The 18947-nt window shown below is 48.2% G+C and overlaps 1 protein-coding gene across 4 annotated transcripts in view; it reads right to left on the bottom strand.

The window, feature by feature from the left end:
- The window catches only part of CLCN6 (chloride voltage-gated channel 6), a 30855-nt gene that overhangs the window by 7927 nt on the left and 3981 nt on the right, over positions 1–18947 (bottom strand). For all 4 annotated transcript variants that reach the window (XR_003420422.2, XR_003420423.2, XR_008292085.1 and 1 more), the window contains exons 3-17: positions 15706–15771; positions 15283–15348; positions 13023–13089; positions 10324–10430; positions 9621–9747; positions 8760–8827; positions 7316–7374; positions 6362–6494; positions 5664–5777; positions 5184–5350; positions 4517–4643; positions 1728–1854; positions 1287–1440; positions 1030–1189; positions 815–921 (exon numbers count right to left, since the gene is read on the bottom strand). Coding sequence is in view for 1 of the 4 variants with exons in the window: in XM_027060394.2 (XP_026916195.1) it covers positions 815–921; positions 1030–1189; positions 1287–1440; positions 1728–1854; positions 4517–4643; positions 5184–5350; positions 5664–5777; positions 6362–6494; positions 7316–7374; positions 8760–8827; positions 9621–9747; positions 10324–10430; positions 13023–13089; positions 15283–15348; positions 15706–15771 (1649 nt within the window). In the remaining 3 variants the exon portion in view is untranslated. The remainder of the gene's footprint in view (positions 1–814; positions 922–1029; positions 1190–1286; positions 1441–1727; positions 1855–4516; positions 4644–5183; positions 5351–5663; positions 5778–6361; positions 6495–7315; positions 7375–8759; positions 8828–9620; positions 9748–10323; positions 10431–13022; positions 13090–15282; positions 15349–15705; positions 15772–18947) is intronic.

The raw sequence follows: 18947 nt of genomic DNA, 5'->3' as shown, positions 1-18947 counted from the left end.
GCCAAACCGGTGGGCCTTTCCTCACCCCTCAGCTCCACACAAAATGTCCCCCCCCCCCACAGACCCCATCCACTTGTCCGGGTGATCGGCCATTCCCTCCTCAGCCCTCCATGGCATGCTGCTTGTGTTACCACTGAACTGCTAATCGCACTATTGGAATTAAAAGACAAAAAAGCGCAGGGTGTCCTTTTACACCGGGGTCGCAACTGCAGGTTACAGATCAAATCTGGCCTCTCCCGCTCACTTGCGTGTCATCTGTGCCTGCGTCTGCACTGCAGTGGCCGAGCTGAATACGTTAGCAGAGACCACGTGGCCCGCAAGGCTGAAAACGCTATCTGCCCCTTTGCAGAAAGTCTGCTGATCCCTCTGTGGGACTCTCAGGGCCGGGTAGGATACCCAGACACAGGCGGCCCAAACCACTTGCGGGCTGATGGAGAATTTGGTGATTATGCCCAGAATAAGCACTGCTGATAGCATGACACTCATTAGGCACGTGGGATGCAGGCTGGTTCGCACTCAACAGGGCTCGGCAGACCCTTAAACGTCGTCATGACACAGGCCTCATCGAGAGACCCCCCTTCGCGTTTAACCGGAATGCCACAGGAGCCAAAGACCACCAGGAAGCAGCCTGCCCACCTCTGCCCCCCACCAGGCCCCTCTGTCCTCCACCCCCGGGTCCCCGCCACACCTACATGCTTCCTGCAGTCCAACTGCAGAACCTTAATTACCACCTCCCACCCTGATACAAACATCCCTTGGGCCCCAGAATTTATAAATTCTGAAACAAGCACACGAAGACAAGGCGTGGCCTCACTTGTCCATTTCCACCTCTGTCTCCCACTCCAAAAGTGGTACGCCTCGCAAGCCCACGTGGATGTCATAAATGCCCTTGTTGAAAAAGTCTCCCGTCCATTTGGCCACCTGAAACAGGAAACAAAGACTTGAAAAGAAGCTGCTGTGGGGGGCGGGAGGGGGGGGTGGGGAATCTTGGCCGCGCACCTGAGAGCGGCCGGGAAGGGGAGCACTCACCATCAGAGTGATCATAATGGGGAGCCCATAAGTGATCTCGTTGGTAGACTCAATCAGGATGACCGTCAGACTGATGGTCATGCGCACGACCCCACCCAGGAAGGCTGCGGCACCGATCAGGGCGAAGGTCCCCGAATAGATATGGCCCAAGCCGATGTAGCTGGGGACGAAGGAAACCGAGACCCTGGCTGAGGATCTCAAGGTTTCCACACCCGCAAGCATGTACACACGGGCGTGCTCAGGCGCACACACGGTACCTTTTGAGGACATTGGCAACTAAACGCCCAAAAGCGGCTCCACACAGCAGGGAAGGCACAAACAGGCCACTAGGAACAGAAGCGCCATAGGTCCAACACGCGAGCAGGAAATAGAGGGCGAAGAACAAGGCCAGGGTGACAGGGCTGAAAGTGCCTGCAAGGCAAGGGCCACCCTGAGTCCCATCACCGGATGCCACCAAGGCCCACCGGGCTGCCCTGGCTCCTTCCAGATCCTTCCGTACCCCACTGGTCCACCTCCGACACTGGAGGCAGAAACTCTGGCCTGGTCTGGGGTGGTATTACAAAAGAAAAGTCCCATTGCTCAGATCTGAGGGCAAGCGTGGCTGTGTCCGTGGGCCAACAGAAGGGGCAGAGAAATGGTAATTTGTTCGCTGCAGAAAAGACCGATCGCCCGAGAACGGCAGGCTCACGGATTCTCACCGTCCTGGTGGAAAAGCTGAAGGATGGCAGACTCCTGGGGATTGAAGAAGAGTGTGGCCATGTCATTGTAGGTCTCGTTGGGACAAAAAAAGGTCTTGATACTTGAATTGACATCTTCTGATGTGACCTGAGACACAGGAATCAAAAAGTAGGCACAAGGTCACTACAGGGTCAATACACCGGACCAGGGTGCTCAGAGTCTTCAAGCGGGATGTCTCTGCTCAGGTTGAGAAAGTCTGGCTCGCAAGTTTTACCCAGAAATTAAACCTGTGGCAAAAACAGATCTCTAGCCATGAGCAGCCAACCGTAATACTGTATTCCTTATGTTCTGAGGACGCAAGAATCGGGAGGAGGGCTCCTGAGTTACTACAATGAAATTGGCCATGGATCTGCCTCTGCTTCCTCTCCTGGTGCTAATTTAGTAGGTGACACTGCCAGAAGCCTGACCCCAGAGCCCCGTGGGCTGTGGGAAGAGGAGGTGGGTGACAGATGAGTTGCTGGGAGGTGACAGGTGATGGTGGAGGACAGGCCAGGTTCCTGCCTGACCCAATGCCCCGACTTCGGATCCAAATGGAAAAAGCCTCCCCCCTGCATTTTCTGCAGGAGAAAAGCCAGTTCCACACGAGGCCTGGAGGAGATGCTCTGCTCCTGGCTGTCTCTCCCTCCCAGGCCCGTCTGGCTGAACAAAACCCCAACTGGGAAGAGAGGTGATTTCTCCACGATTCAGACCTCTCGTTCTCTCCGCCATTTTGTGTGGGAAGAGGACATCCTGGTACCGGCCCGACTCATCGGAGCACAAGGGCATTTGGGGTAGGACAGTCCTTGTGTTTTAGCTTCTGGTGCACAACGGTACAGGTCGGGTACTTAACACTGTGCGTACGGATACACTGTTACTACAAAGTTCATTACGAGGAATGGATCTTGCCTGGATTCAGTTCTATTGAGGACATTCTAGAGATGCCCTCCTGTGAGGTGATGGGTTTGCAAAGTCCTGCCAGGTGAGCCTGCCTGGGCGATACAGCTGGATGAGGGCCGCAGGAAGCAGGTCAGTGCCCCCTACTGGAGGAACCTGGCAGGGAGGAGCTGCCAAGGGAGAAATGTGTGTGTGACCGCGGAATGACCAACAGGTGTAGTGTTTCCCAGACTACATCTAGAGGAACCCCAGTCCCGAGGGCTCCCAGGAAAGAGTCCTGCGGTCGAATGCACCGAGATGCAGCACAGCACTTGTTGGAGATCAGAGAACCTGCTGAAGGCAGAGCACAGGCTCCATATGCAGAAGGACTGGCCTCTAACCCAGCCCCTCGCCAGCCCTGTGGGAGAGGCATTTCATTCTGTGAAGCTTCAGCGGCCTCACCTATGCAATGGGAATAATGCCGACCTCATGTTATATGCTACTGAGAGATCACGGTCAAGACCTCACTTTGTCTGTCTTCCCACCTGTAAAATGGGGTGCCAACATGGCAGTGGTAAGGATTCGACGGAGTCCTGCACGTGAAGTGCTTAGTGGAATCCCTGGCACCCAATAAACGTTCCAAACGTCTGTCACACTTCCTGGAATCTTAAAGGCCCTAGGAAGTCCCGTATTAGAGCAACCTGTTTAATTCTGGTTACCCTGTCAGACTGCAGAATTCTTTTCTGTCTGTTCCCGAATCACATATGTCAACATTCCACAAAACACATTTGGAAAATGCCGGGCTGGTGATGAGATCGCCTCAGGACTGACTAGCGATAGTGGCTGGCAAACTTTTTCTATAATGAGCCACATAACAAATCTTTTAGGCTTTGCGGGCCATAGACAGCCTCTGTTGCACATTCTTCTTTTCCTTAACGGCCTTTAAAAATGCAAACACTGTTCTTGGCTCGGGGGCTACACAAAAACAAGCAGTTGCCAAAGGCCAGCTCTGGCCCGTGGGCCATAGTTTGCTGACACCTGATCTAACACGTGCTATTCGTGGATGCTCCTGGGGACACCAAAAGGACAGTCATCCAAGACAACGTCCCTACCGAGGCCTTGAGGGAGCTTAGTGGCTACTCAGGGGCAACAAGAGGACAGAGGACTTAGTGAACACTCCTGAACCCCTAACCTAGAGGCCAGAACCTTGCATCTGGCTGACCAGATGCGGCTCTCTAAACCCAACAGGTTGGACCAAAAACTTGTGGGACAAAGCTCTAATGCTTCCCTCAATGACCCTGCTCTTTCAGGGAAAGGTTCTAGAAAATACTAAATACTCCTAAAAAGAGAGAGGAAGAGAGACGGAAAAAGAACATATGCCAGTAAATGACCTAAACCCAGTAAGAACCAGAAGATGCCAGGAGAGCCAGATGACTGGTCACCCCAAAACAGACATTCCTTTCTCCCTACCTTAGGGATGATTCTCACAATCACGGTGAGGCTGGTGGGCACCTTTCAGGGGTGAAGAGTTAGAAGAGGAAACTGGGGCTTGATGAAGAAGGGATGATCAGCTTCTTGGGCTGGTCTCCAGTTAATATGGATCAACAGAAAGGGGGGCCGGGGGGCTGGAGAGAGAGAAGACTTCCCCTCTAGGACGTCCATGACTCTTCACCAAAGTGAAAAGGACAGAGCGTGCACATTCTTGCTTCAGTAGAAAGGCCACTACAGATTCCTCGATCTCTTAGCAATCTGACACAGGCGCAGAGCAATGAACCCAACGTATCTACTAGCCCTAAGCAGAGGCAGGTCATACATTTCTGGATTCTTCTTTTTTTTTTTTTTTTTTTTCTTTTTTTTTGTGGGTAGAGGACAAAGGTAGCAGGTGCACAGGGGTTACCTGGAGCTGGAATGAGTCATTACCGATTTGACTCGAAGAAGACATCTGTCGGCATTCTCCTAACACCATCGAGGCCATGAACACCACCACAGTGGTTACCAAGGACACCAAGAGGCTCTCTAAGACTCTAGGAAGCAAAGCACAGCTGTTATTACAAGATAAAAACACACCCCAATCCTGGGAACTAAAAAGCCACAACCCTGTCTACCCCCAACCATCACTTCCCCAAAGAGCACGCCCGGCAGCCTCTAGTCAGTCAGCATCTGTGCAGAATTTGTCAGCGACTCACTGCATCCCAGCAAGGCGTATGTAAACAGTGGGTAGCCAGTAACACGGGCTGCTACATCCACATCATCTCTCTCAGAGGAACAAAATGGCCCTCCATTTTAGGTCCCGGGGTGAGAGCCTTCTGACTCTGTCACGTGTCCTAACGGCTGGGACTCAACCAGCAACTCTGATGTAAGTTAAGCTCAGACTCAGCCTTTTGGCCTGTCTGACAAAAAGAGGAGATCTACGACCCCGTCTGTGTTTTCTGCCTGAGACATGAAATCAAAGCTGGCACGGGAAGGAGGGTCAGTTCACACGCTCGCCCTCCTAGGGAGAGGTGGCCCGGTCCACAGGAAGCTCAGGGAGCCACGGCAGGCTGGGGAGGCGACTGCACAGGTACCTGACGAGCTTAGGTTTCGGGTGCACGTTTCGCATACGGTACTTTGCAAGCCTCTTGTTCAGACAGTTGAATGTGGCTCCCAGGAGGCCCCCAATGACCCCCATCACGACGAAGAAACCCAAATCCATAGCTGTCCAGAGATGACATTTTTTATCAGAGTCAGAGCACTGAGAGAAGGGGCAAGGGAGGGAGAGAGAAAAACCATAGTGCCCGTGAGAACAGGGAGGGATAGAAGCAGAGAAGAAAGAAGTAAGAGGCGAGGCTGCTTTCTTTCTACAAGAGCCAGTGCGGTGCTGGAAGCCCACCCACGCCAAGCACTGAGCACACACACGAGACTAACGGGGCAGAGATGCCCCACCGGAAGCCATACCTGCCCTTCTGACCACTTCTCTCTGGTACTTAAGAGCGATTTTCATAGGTCAAGTAAAAACAAAAACAAAAACAAAAACCAACAACTATGGAAGAAAGGATAAAACCTACCTTAAACTCGCCAAAGTTCAGCAATCCAGGGAGCTGGAAGGAACCCCAACTCCCAAACTGAATCCCAGAACGAAAGAAGTTGAGGGTGAAGGTGGCGGACATGGAACAAAAGAGCTAGGAGAAAAGGGGACGCACGAGAACATTCAGTAGTGACAAGTCCTACTTTCTGCTGGACGCGGCCTCAGGAAACCTACTGCCCTGCATAGAAACCCGCCGTGGGCACACCTCAAGCGTGAGAAAGTGTGAAATCAGGCCGTAAGAAGTATGCGTTCAACAGCCTATTGGGAGAGTCCGTTTATTTAGCGCCTATTATGGACTGGATATTGTGCCCTAAAAGGAACAGCAAATACGAGAGGAGGAACACAGTAGTCTGAGGTAGGACGCTAGTGGGGTTCAAGTCCAAGCTCTGCCACTGCCTGCCTCTGACCTCAGCCGGTCTCCCATTGTCACGCCAGACGGCTCATCAACAGAGGACAAGGGCAGTTTGATTTGAGGATGGAGGCATTAACAGGAAAAGTACAGAAAAGTCCAAAGTTTGGAGGTTAAGGGGCTAGAGCAAAGGACTTTCTGATACAGTCACCCGTCCTGGTCTCAACCAAATGACAGGTAAACACACCAAGTAAGAGATGTCTAGTTTAATTCGGGGGCAGGAGCGGTTTTAGGTTTAGGAAAAGGTTTTCACTCAAAGTCCTCCTTACCACTTTCCACGTGAGCCCCTGGTTCCAAAAGGATGAGCCCTCCTCCAGACTGAACAGGGTCCCCCCGATGGGAGCCCCGAAAGCTGCAGCAACTCCAGCAGCTGCCCCCGCTGATACAAAGTCCCGCTTGTCTCTGGGGGAGAGAAGACAGACAGGTGGTTTACCCCCCAAAAAAAGAGTCCTCAGGCCGCAGAAGGCAGTTTTTACTTCCTGGTCCACCAATGTCTTGTGACGCGCAAACAGTCAGGGCTCATGATGGGCAGGTGTCTGGTGAGGCCGACTGAGCAGCAAATACGGTTTACCTAAGAGCCAAACACACTCCTGAGTCGGAGGGGCTCCCTGACGTCAGTCTGCTCTGAACACGGACTGAGTGCAGACTTTTGTCGGTCACTGCTGAGCCACGTTCTCACCAGACCTTTCTTCCAGCAAGCCTCAGCACCAGTGTAAAATGTCAAAGCGCTGTTTACATGCAGAGGAGCGGTAACAGTGACCAGCGGGACTCCTGATATGAGAAGATGGACAGCTCTGAACCTGGGCCCCTGATTGCAAGGGCCCAGCAAGGCGTGCAGGTCAGTAACACCCACAAATCCCACGGGGCGAAAAAGTACCAGGAAGAGCACCTTGCAACCCACAGAGGCAGCTGACCAAGTATGACATTTAGGAACATAAAACACGCTCTCGACAATACGCCTATGGACTTTCTTGGTCATGTATTCGATACTGGGCTGTCTTCTTCATTGCCTGAGATGGTTCTAGGCCTTAGGTCATGACAAAATAGAAGCCATGATGCCAGCATGGCCCTAGTGCGTATTCTCAGAAACACCCAAAGCCCCCCCCTCCTTCTCTGATGGTTGGGTTCCGAACACAGCCTGCCTGGCCAGGCAGACCACAAGCCAGCTTCAGTGACTGTAGGGGTCTGAGCAGCAGGAAATGAAGTGGGTTGGGTTTTCATACCTGTCACTTCGGAAATAGGGAAAGTTAAACTGGATCTTCCGTAAGGAGATGCTCTGAAACTAGAGGAAAGGAAAACAAAGTCAGAGGGGGGCCCACAGGGACCGAGGCCCTGGAAAGTCCCTTTGCTTGAGCACACCCAGCCAGATGTGTTACAAGAAGGAGAAGTCCAGAAGAACAACATGGGGGGTGGGGGGGAAGGCATCATTTTTGGAAAGAACTTCTTTTCCTGCCCCCATATTTCTAGGATCTTTGGAAATCGCATTTAGTGCACAGTCAACAAGTCAGGAAGGAAGAGAAGAGGAGGGGTGCCTGGATGGCTCAGTTAAGCGTCCGACTATTGATTTCAATTTCGGCTCAGGGTTATGGGATCGAGCTCTACGATGTGCTCCGCGCTGACAGCACGGGATTCTCTCTCTGCCCCTCTCCCACTCACGTGCGCACACACATATGTGTGCACGTGTTCTCATGTTCTCTCTCTCAAAATAAATAAATCTTAAAAAAAAAAGAAACAAAGCAAAGCAAAAGGGGAAACTGCTGAGCAAAAGGAGGATCTGAAAGCTGCAGAAGACGAAGTAGGCTCTGCTCAGGGGAGGTCAGTAAGAAAGGGGCCGGGAGAGCCATCCTCCAGTGTGTCCAGCAAATTCTCAGGCTGCTGCCGCCCGGCCCTCACCTGGCCTCCCCCCCCCCCCCCGTCTCCGCTCACTCCTGGGAGGCCAGGATGAGCACTTGATGTGAAGGAGATGATGCAGTAGCAAGAGAGAGACCAGAAGATGGGCTTGGACAACCCACAGCCACAGCGACTCTTCCCTCAGAGCACGAGGGCTGTCTACAAGGAAACACAGACGTCTCCAACTGGCAGCTGGGGAATCCAGAAAAACCGTGAGAAGCGGGAGCTCTGGCGTCCCAAGCCGGCTGCTCAGTTTCCTCAAATGCGAATGGGGATGACTGAGGCCAACCAAACCCTTGAGGCGGCTTGAAAGAAGAAAGAAGTCGGTATATGGAGAGTCTGGCCCAGAGGGCACTCAGCAGACAGCGGCTGCTACCTCTCCTGTGCTACCCCAAAGGGGGTCGGGACAGACCTGGGCCTGAGACCGCCTCAGTCAATGCCTCCAGCCTCTTCGGGTTTGGCAGCATGTAGATGACCCATCAAGCCCCTGGACGTGCAGGTGCTCGGCAATGGCTGTGGGCGCACCAGGTGACTTTCATTCGAACAGAATGTCCCATGGCTGCTCCGGGCACTCAGCAGGGCCTTGTTAAAACCTCAAGGTACCAGTTACCCACTCTCCTGGATGACAGGACAGTTTCCACCTCAACCCAAACGGACATCTGGTTCCAAAGCCACGTTAGGTGCTCCCGACGAACTGGTTATCAACTCAACCATAGACGTGCCCCTGCCCAGGGGCCCACTGTGAGGGATGTATCGTCCCAGCCCATCAACTCTTACCTGAGGCAGGCCAGCTCCCACCACTGCTCCACTGTGGATCATGGGGCCTTCCTTCCCCACAAAGAGCCCTGGGAACAGGTGGAAAAGGGGAGACCACCAGTCAGCACAGACACCCCACTTGGTTAGGAGACCTCTGCTATGTAGACTCTGCCGTACAACAGAGAGGATTGTATGACTTTGTAAGACAGCCGTACAACAGAGAGGATTATATGACTTTGTAAGAGAGTCAAATTCCCATCAAATAAGAGAAAATACTCTTTAAATGGAGGTGTCAGAAAACTATAGTCTGTGGGCCAAGATAGATTCAATGTCTGTTTCTACAGCCTGGGAGCTAAAAATGGTTTTTACCTTCTTTTTTTTTTTCCTTAAAGATTTTATTTTTAAGCAATCTCTACACCCAACGTGGGGCTCGAACTCACAACCCCGAGGTCAAGAGTTATGCACTCCACCGACTGAGCCAGCCAGGTGCCCCTGGTCTTTACATCCTTATATGGATCTATTTCAAATGGTTATAGAGGTTTAAGTACCTACATAATATCTCCCCTTTTGCCTCCTGGCCCATAAAGCCTAAAATATTTACTGTCTGGTTGTTTACACAAAAAGCTTGCTGACTTTGCTAAAAGCCAACTCCATGGACCAACTAGATGGTCACACTACTCCAAAACTAAATGTGTTTGTCACATATCTCTGGTAACTTCCTAACGTGTCTACATTTAAAACAATGACTTACCAAGAAACAGTGCAGGGATCTGAGGGCAGGCCCTTCAAATCCAGATCGACTTAATTTACGTACATGATGCTTCTTGTTATCTTCACCCCCTGAATACTTGGCAGGATAAAAGTCAGAAAGAGCTTCCTTACCTCCAGCCACACTGAACAGCACTCCAAAGACTTTGCAGAGCAGGGTTCGGAGACGGACAATTCCGGGCACCTTCACACCGTTCAGGTAGCATTTGATTTCAGGTATTCCAGAACCTGCTGCCACTGGCTGATGGGGGAGAGTAGGACACCCGTAAACTCAAAATCCATTGGTCCTATGGCTTACTGGCAACAGCCTCACTACCAAGGTGTGGGGGGTGGGGGTGGGGCTGCCCTTCATTCCCATCAGCATCACCCCGTGGGCCCCACCCTGAGTTTCTGACTCAGCAGGTCTGAGGGGAAACCGAAACAGCTGCATTCCTAACAGGTTCCGGTGAGTCAGCATCACCTGGGAAACTTGCACCTGCCAACGCAGACATTCCCCTTCCAGAGACTCCGATCTCATTCATTTGAGCTGGGTATCTGCCATTTTTAAAGTTAGTTTAAAGTCATTTTTTAAAGTCCCCCAGGTGACTCTAATGTGCTGCCACGGTTGAGAACCACCCTCCTAATCTGGACTTTTCCTCTGTAATCTCACCAGAGGCTGAAACCTTTACTTTCAGAAACAACTCTTAAGTGTAGGAGGGGCCACTTTCTGCCGGAACTTACATTTCTAAGTCTGATTCAGCTTCCCGGCATTTCCAGCAGTGGACACGAAAGAATCCGAAACTTCATTAGCAAAAAGGCAACACCCACACCACCTCACCTCAATCAGGACGAGAAGGCTTGCCAGGAAGACAAAGGTCAAGTTGAAACCCAAGAGCTCGAGGAGGGACAGGGCAAGGCACCCTTTCTGGCTGCATTCCTCCACCGCTACAGAACCAGGGTTAAGGAAAACATGCTCCGCCAGTCAAGGGCGTTCCCACCATCACCTGAAATGGTGCGGTGTCCCTTCCTCTAAGACATAGTGGCTGTTTCCTGTGCATCTTCCTGTTCTCCATACATAAACTTTAAAAAAAGGAAACTGCCCGAGATGTCTTCTACATTAGGGGCCATTTTTAAATTATGAAACAGTGATGGGGAGAACAAAGGCAAAAGGAATGTAGAAAAACTCAAATAACCTTACAACTTGCAGCCCATCGACAAATACTTGAGGTGGTACAGTGATCGCCCTCCAGGAGCTCAAATGTCTGACCCTTAATGCTCCTGGCAAAGGGCAACTTTGTTTGACATTTGCTCGACCTCCGGGATCCTCCGTCTTCTTTAACATACGAAAATCCCTTTGGAAACTTCTTTTATCTCAACTCCCAACCCAAGGTTTATGTTAGCAATCATCCTTCAAACATACGGCCCACTGATAACACATCTGAAGGGTTCCACGACAAAGATTTTACTAGACAATGGTAAATAACTTTATCTTGACAGCAGCTAGCCTCTCAAGGCCCTGGAAACCTTGCTTCCAAATTCCTTACAGACTTAACGCTATCCTTGACCCCCTCCCAACTTAAAAGTATATAATCACTCACTCCTCACAATCCTGGGGCGGCTCTTTCTGCCCACGGTTCCTGTCCCTGTGCTTTAATAAGACCACCTTTTTTTGCACCGAAAACGTCGCAGGAATCTTTCTTGACCATTCACTCCCGGACCCCAACATTTCACATCAATACTTCACTTTATAAAAAGTAACAAACACCCTTCCTCCCCCCCCCCATCCTTTAACAAATCCTGAATTTGCTCCAGGTTACTTTAATTAAAATATTAGATACCATTAAAAAAAAATCCTTTGTTTCCCTCCCTCTCTCCCCTCAGAGAAACCACTAACCTGAAATTATTGGGTGTCTTTCTGTGTTTTTATACGTAGCCGTACCGTAGTGTATGTTTCTAAAACTAAAATAATGGGATTGCACTTCATACACATTCTACAATTTCCTCTTTTCTCTTCTTCAACATCAAGTTTTTGAGAATTAGTCATGTTGATATATACAGCGCTGGTTCATTCGTTGTAAATTCTGCATAAAATCACACCATACGAACCATTGTACCATGGTACCATTGTAGTGGTACAATGTTTCCATTCTCCCACCTGGTGTGGTTTCACTTTTCTGCAATCACAAAGCTGTAATGAACGGGTACGCACATGTCCCAGGTCCAAGGTCCGCAGGAAAAAGAGGGATTCAGGAGTTGCTGTCTATTTGGCTGGCATTTCCCTGGTTAGTGGTGAGGGGGACCCTTTCCCCAGGTTTATTTACTGACCATTCAATTTTCCTCTTCTGAGAATTGCCTGTTTGCTCCTTTGCTCATTTTTCTATTAGGCTTTTTCCTTACCGAGTTGCAGCTCTTCCTGTGTTCCAGATACGAATTACTTGCCTCTTAAATGTATGGTGAACCACCTCTCCTAGGCTGTGGACTCGTTTTCCATTTTGTTTATGGTGTTTTATTGTTGTGGTTTGAGGTTTTTTGTTTGCATGAAAAACAAACTCGGGTGCTTGGGTGGCTCAGTCGGTTAAGCATCTGACTTCGGCTCAGGTCATGATCTCACGGTTTGTGAGTTTGAGCCCTGTGGCGGGCTCTGTGCTGACAGCTCAGAGCCTGGAGCCTGCTTCTGATTCTGTGTCTCCCTCTCCTTCTGCCCCTCCCCTGCTTGCACTCTGTCTCTCCAAACGAAATAAACGTTAAAAATTTTTTTTAAAAAAACAAAGAAAAGCAAACTTACTTGGCTGTGGTCAAGTTTATTGATCTTTTTCCCTTTCACTCTGCGCCTCCTGGAGTTTTAAGAAATTATTCCCTACTCTTGACATCACGTGGTCTCTTCAAGTTTTGTTTTGCTTATTTACATCTTCAATCCATCTAGAATTAATTTACAGTGCAAAGTAGGAATCTATATTTTTCCAGATGGATAACCAGTGTCCCAGCATCTTTTGTTAAATTATCTATCTCTTCCTCACAGACTTACAACATTAACTCTGTCATTCACCACACTTCTCTACATGTGCAAGCTAATTTCTGCTTCTGTTACCTTCCGTTGGCCTAACTGGGAATTCCTGCACCAATACGACATGGTTTCAGTTACTATATCTTAAATTACGCAAGCCTTCACGTTGAGTAGGACAAGTTCCCCCTGCTTGTTCAAAACTGTCTCGACCACCTTTGGCCCTTTACTCTTTCCAACAAATTTAGGAAGAGAATTTTCCAGTTCCTCGAAAACTCTACTGGAATTGTGACTGGAACACACTGAATTTATAGATGATTGGGAAGAGCAGGCATCTTTGTGGGATCTGTGTCTTACCAACCTGAACACGAGTCTCTATCAAATTCTTCCTCCTGTGTCCTTCAATGATTATTAAAAAACTTAAGCTGAATGGCTAATAAAAACTCTTCAACAGACCCTGTCTACTGTTCTTAGGTAAGAGAGCAAAGTCAGAGACTGCTGACATCTGGGAATGCCAAGAACCGGGAAAAGGATACAGGTCTGAACCACTCCGAACTTGAGCTGGCTGAAGAGGCGCACGAAAAAGTCCACAAAGAGACCCACCTGTGAAGAGCAAGCAAACCGTCACACAGCTTTTCCCCACCGGGGCGCAGGTACTTTGCTCAAATGCTGGGATGACCCCCTGGCCTTTCCTGGTTGGCGCTTTGCACCCGCGTTACCAACAGGCAATGCGGAAACAGGTTTCCTGTTAGGGACTCTGACTCTCCAGGAGATTCCCTGCCAGCCTGGCCCCACCGCCTCTCCAAAGAACAAAGGATGGGGGCATAGCTCTGCCGAGAGAAGGAGAGTAAAACAAAGAGGGAAAAGGATGCCGGAAAAGACGTGAAACCGAGGAAGGCCATCCTGTGACTACAGTAATATCCAGAATCGTGGACTGCTCAGCATGTTCCAAAGGCAGTCTCAGATGAAGAATTCCAGTAATATCTTCAGTGATGCTTAGCTAAGCATATAGCTTAGGATGTAACTTTGAAAAACAACATTTACTCAGGTGTGTATGGAAAAGCTCCACCAACCAGTCCATGTTAAGCCCCAAGTCTCGGCTCGGGGCTTAAAGGAGAACTTCAGGAAAGGTTTATGATTTGGTGGATTCAGGATCAAAGGCTTCATGCCTTTGACTCTGGCCTTCCCTCAAGCCAATGCCTGGAGGCTTTCAAGTACTGCAGCAGATACCGTGACAGATCTAAGGATAAGAGAGCCAAGCAGTAACAAGAGCTCGTTGCTAGGCTATAAAGGCAAGTCTGCCTTCCAATAACACGAAGGTATGTGGTATAGTTGCTGGTACCGATAAATAGCAACTCAAAGGAGTTTGATATGAAAGTAGCAGAAAGACTAAACATGTAGATGCTTATTGCCGGGAAATTTGCAACCAGAAACATACAGAACAAAGTAGACACTCTAAAATTTCAGTAAAACAATTCGGTCAACCCAAGTTCCCCCCACATCGGCATCCATCAGAATGTCACTAAAGAGGCCTTCTGAGTGCTGTCTGTCTTAACTAGTAAGATGGTCCTTGGCCTCTGAATTTACTACAGTAAAAATTTGACAAGCGCCAGAAAAATAAAAATTGGTCATAGCCTTTGTGGCTACGTTACATTAAACACGTTTGCATTTTATGGGTATATCATACAGAGTCAAGGTGAGACTTGTAGTCATTCCAGAGACATAAACAGGCTGCTGCTTAGGAATACTTATAACCCCAGTCCTGGACTGAACGTTTGCATCCCCCCCCCCCCCCCCAAATTCATCTGGTGAAATTCTAACCCCCATTGTGACGACCTTAGGAGATGGGGCCTTTTGGGTGGTTTAAGTCCTGAGCATGGAGCCCTCGTGAATAAGGTTAGTAGCCTTATAAAAGACCCCACAGAGCTCTTGCCCCCTTCTGCCCTGTGAGGACACAGCCAGGAGCCAAGAAGCCCAGGACACAGATCTGTTGGTACCACTGATCTTGAACTTCCTGGCTTCCAGGACCGTGAGATATAAACACCTGTCGTTTAAGTCCCTGCAAGTCGGTGTTTTTATTATAGCAGCCCTGATGGAGGAAGACTGCCTATTCTAACACTGTACTGATGGCAAATCATATCTGACATCTCATTTTGACTGTCTGCTGACTTTTCCAGTTTCTCTTCCCCAGCTTTAAGTGTGGTTAGGTCAGCAGTTAGGATTCCAGGCCTTGTGCTACTACTCAAGTTTGGCAGTGTTTCATAATCTTTTCTGGTCTGTGATTCACGTACGAGCAAGCCGACCCCAGGCCCCAGTGTATTCAGGCGTGTTCCTCCACCCACAGCCACCAGCTCTACCTTCTAGATAAAACAAGCCACGTGCAGGGAAGCAGCCCAGGACAATAAATTCACCGAGGTCTACGGTGTCCTGCTTATGGGCACGCCATACTAAAGGAAAGGGTATGACGGTCGGTTTTGTTCCACTACTTTGCTTTTTCCCTACAGAGTGACCTCAGATTCCACTCAGTACTCTCCCCACTATGTCTACCTGACGGGACAATGCCATGTTACGACAGCTTGGTCCTAACCAAGCCTTTGAGTGCTTTAAAGAGTACCAGTGATGTCTGGTTCACTTTCATAAAGAGAAAAACAAGACATGAAAACGGTGTCAGGATCATTATTTGGGGGCGGGGGAGAAAAACAGAAAAGGTGGTCTCTGTTATCATGACAAATGACTTGCCCTCTGACCTCTGCCACCCCTCTGGCTCGCCACGTCCCCACGCCCCCGCCTGCTCACCAGCCCAGTGCAGACTCCAATGGCAAACACCATCATCCACTTCACCGCCTCATACCTGCGACCTTTCTGTTCACACAGAGAAAGACAAGCTCAGTTCATTATACGGCTTTGTTGGCAGCAAGGAAGGAACACATCTTGGCCAATCAGGGTCAGGCTAGATTCCACAGGGACAGCAAGCACGGTAATGGCGTCTGCTATAGCAGGTGCTTTACAAGGCCAGAAGGATATACTGTAAGAGGCTGGGCCAGGTACACTGGCTGTGGGTACTGTGGTTGACAGGGTGAAGGTTTCAGGAGTAAATGCAGATATCTCACAAAAGGGGCTAAAAGCCACGGGAGTAAGGCTATTCACAGGGGCATTTAGATGGGAAAAAGAAGCTACTGTGAGATCTCTCCAGTCCCAAGAAATCAATAAGGGATTCACCTTATTGTCCATGGTCTCCAAAACTTCCAGGTAAGGGTCGTTGATACAGCGATCATAATCCAAACTCTGAAAGACAAACGGGAGTAAAAAAAGTCACAAGACAGGAACAATTACCGAAACCTGGAAAATAAAGCTCTAGGTTCCTGCTACTCCAAGTGTGGACGGGTAGGACAGTGGGCCTGTAGCACCAGCGGGGGGGGGGGGGGGGGGGGGCGTGAGCTGGTTAGAAGTGCAGCATCTCAGACCTTTGATCTGTCACATCAGAATTGGTGCTGGACGTGCACAAACGTTCCAGCAGCACGGCTACAGACTCCTGCTGCGGGAAAAGCGTTCGATTACCTATCTTTAAACATCCTGCTTCTGCGAAACATGAAAAGACCTCTGGTTATCAGTGTTACCCAACTTATCCCACTACATCAACTAACCAGAACCAAATTCATTTAGAGAATCAGTTAATTACAAGTCTCTTCAGTAGTCAGCTTCCATGAGAAAGAGGTTAGTCACGAGACGAACCAACGTGGAAGGTATTTTAAAAAGCAACTTTCAGTTTATGCTGGGAAGAGGCACAGATTCAGCACAGCTCCTAAAACTGCATCGACAGCAGTGTTCCTTAAACTGAGCTATTCTGCAACACGGCTATTCTGCAACAAATCTGTGTGTGTGCCAGAGACATCTTGAGAAACAACTCAAAGGAACTAATTTTATTTCTTCTATGTTTTGTAAGAGAAGCAGCAGTCTGGCAACAAAGGAAATGATGTGTTGTGTGTTCTCTCCTTCCTAAACCTGTTGCTACCTACACATAGGCTGGCGAACAAGCTGGACGCTGGCCTGGTAGCCACACTCCCACGACAAGAGTCAGCAGTCAGCCAAACACAGGTGTGACACGTGACAATTTATTCCATCCATATGTATCCCCAAAGTCCAAATCCCTTTTTTAAAAGGGTCCTGGGGCGTCGACAGGCAACTTAGTAAATCGATGATCAAACATCCAAATATGGAAGACTACATAACCATAATTTTGATAGGTCTCCACAGACGGATGTGGAAAACGTATAGAAATTATTAAGTAAAAGAAAATGCAAAGTACACAAACAGAGCCAGATGCAGAATGAAATATATAATATGATCCTGTTTTGATGACACAAAATTAAGATTATTTGAATGTCAGCAGATAATGCCAGACATCTGGGAAAACTTTAAAAAAAATTTTTTTTAAGCTTATTTATTTTTTGAGAGAGAGAGAGAGAGAGGCAGAAAGGGGTAGAGAGAGAGGGAGAGAGACAGACTCCCAAGCAAACTCCACACTGTCAGCACAGAGCCTGATGTGGGGCTTGAATGCATCAACTGTGAGATCATGACCTGAGCTGAAGTCAAGCTGGCTGCTTAACCGACTGAGCCACCCAAGCACCCCTGGAAAAACTGTTAACCATGCAAATCTCTGAGGTGGCTGTTCACATCTGGGTGTTGTTTGAAATTCTCACATGTACTTTTTATATTTAAAAAAGACTTTTTTTTTCTGATTACGAAGCAAAATACTGCAGTCGGTAAAAAATACTTCTGCCGGGAAATGGACTCATCTGTGAATGATGAGGATATGTATTTAGGATTACATATATATAACATACTACACGTGTAATACAGTTGACCATGTAACACTGATTTGCACTGAGCAAGTACACTTGTACACGGATTTTTTTCAAAAAATACAGTACAGTACTGTAAATGTATTTTCTCTTTTTTCTTAACGTTTTCTTTTCTCTAACTTACTCTATTCTAAGAATACAGCATATGATACACGTTACATACAAATTATGCGTTAACTGACTTTATGTTATCAGTAAGGCCAACAGTAGGCTATTAGTAGAAAGTTTTGGAGAGTCAAAAAGTTATATGTAGATTTTTTTTACTGTGCAAGGGGTGGGATATAGAGTATGTGCACGTAATAATACATATTTATATGTGTTTTATATACATACATATAAATATATATGTACATTAAAAAAAAAAAAAAACGTTAAGGTGATATCACATTCCAGGAACAAACAGGGAAAAAATGTTGAAAAATACGAATGTCCTTCATACCAAACACATAGAGAAATTGCCAGCCCATTATATGCTTGATGGTTTGTTTAATAATGCTATGGCTTCATAAACATTTAAGAGGTTTTTAAGATGTCCAGAACAGGTAAATCTCTAGAGACAGAAAGTAGACTAGTGGTTGTTTAGGGTTAGGGTCAAGGTCAAGGGGAGTGAGCAGTGACCAATAATGGGTACAGGGTTCCCTGTTGGGGTGACAAAAATGTTCTAAAAGTGATCTGGTGATGGTGGCACAATTCGGTTAATATACTACAAAAACCACTCCATCATATACTTTAGATGGATAAATTGTATAGACTGTGAGTTATAAGTTCAATAAAACTGTTAAAAGGGACATTCTGAAAACAATTCTAACACCAGGACATCGATCTTTTCTTTTTTTAAGATTGAGTTTGACACTTTGTTAAGTATGTACCAATGGACTAGATAATTTATTCATTAAAACGAGATATCATTTACTTCTCTTTTGTGACAATGAACTTCCTTTTATTTCTGCTGTATTCTGCTCTTGGGTCGGGGGTGGGGGCTAACAACTTAAAATAAATGTTAATGTTTACATTTTTGAGAGAGAGAGAGAGAGATAGTACACGTGTGCACGTGAACAAGGGAGGGCATAGAGAGAGGGGGACAGAGGATCTGAAGCGGGCTCTGTGCTGACAGCAGAGAGCCCGATGTGGGGCTCGAACTCACGAACCATGAGATCATGGCCTGAGCTGAAGTCGGATGCTTAACTGACTAAGCCACCCAGGCGCCTCAACTTTTTTTTTTTTTTTTTTAAATAAAATATGTATAGGTGTCCTGCTGCCCACGGTTATGAGCAAAATGGTATACAGCCACGGTGGGGGGAGCGGGGGAAGAGGGCAAGTGGGGCTGAAAGGCAGCCCACGTTCCACCAACAAGAAGCACTTTCAATGGGTCTTGAGCTAGAGGAGCTGCTGTGGCCCAGAGGGAGAGGCCTTTTATTCTAAATCCTCTGCTCTGAGGGGTGCCTTTCCCTAATTCAGAACAGCAATAGAGGGTCTGTGACCAGCATGAAACATCACTGTGTGTTAACAGACTCATCCCACAGATGAACCATCCAGCACGAGACAGGATGTCAAAACAGCAATCCTAACATCTTGTAAGACCCCCAACTTACAAAGAAA

This window comes from Acinonyx jubatus, chromosome C1, assembly GCF_027475565.1.
Source record: "Acinonyx jubatus isolate Ajub_Pintada_27869175 chromosome C1, VMU_Ajub_asm_v1.0, whole genome shotgun sequence".
NCBI lineage: Eukaryota > Metazoa > Chordata > Mammalia > Carnivora > Felidae > Acinonyx > Acinonyx jubatus.
This window is presented reverse-complemented; position numbering and strand designations above follow the sequence as displayed.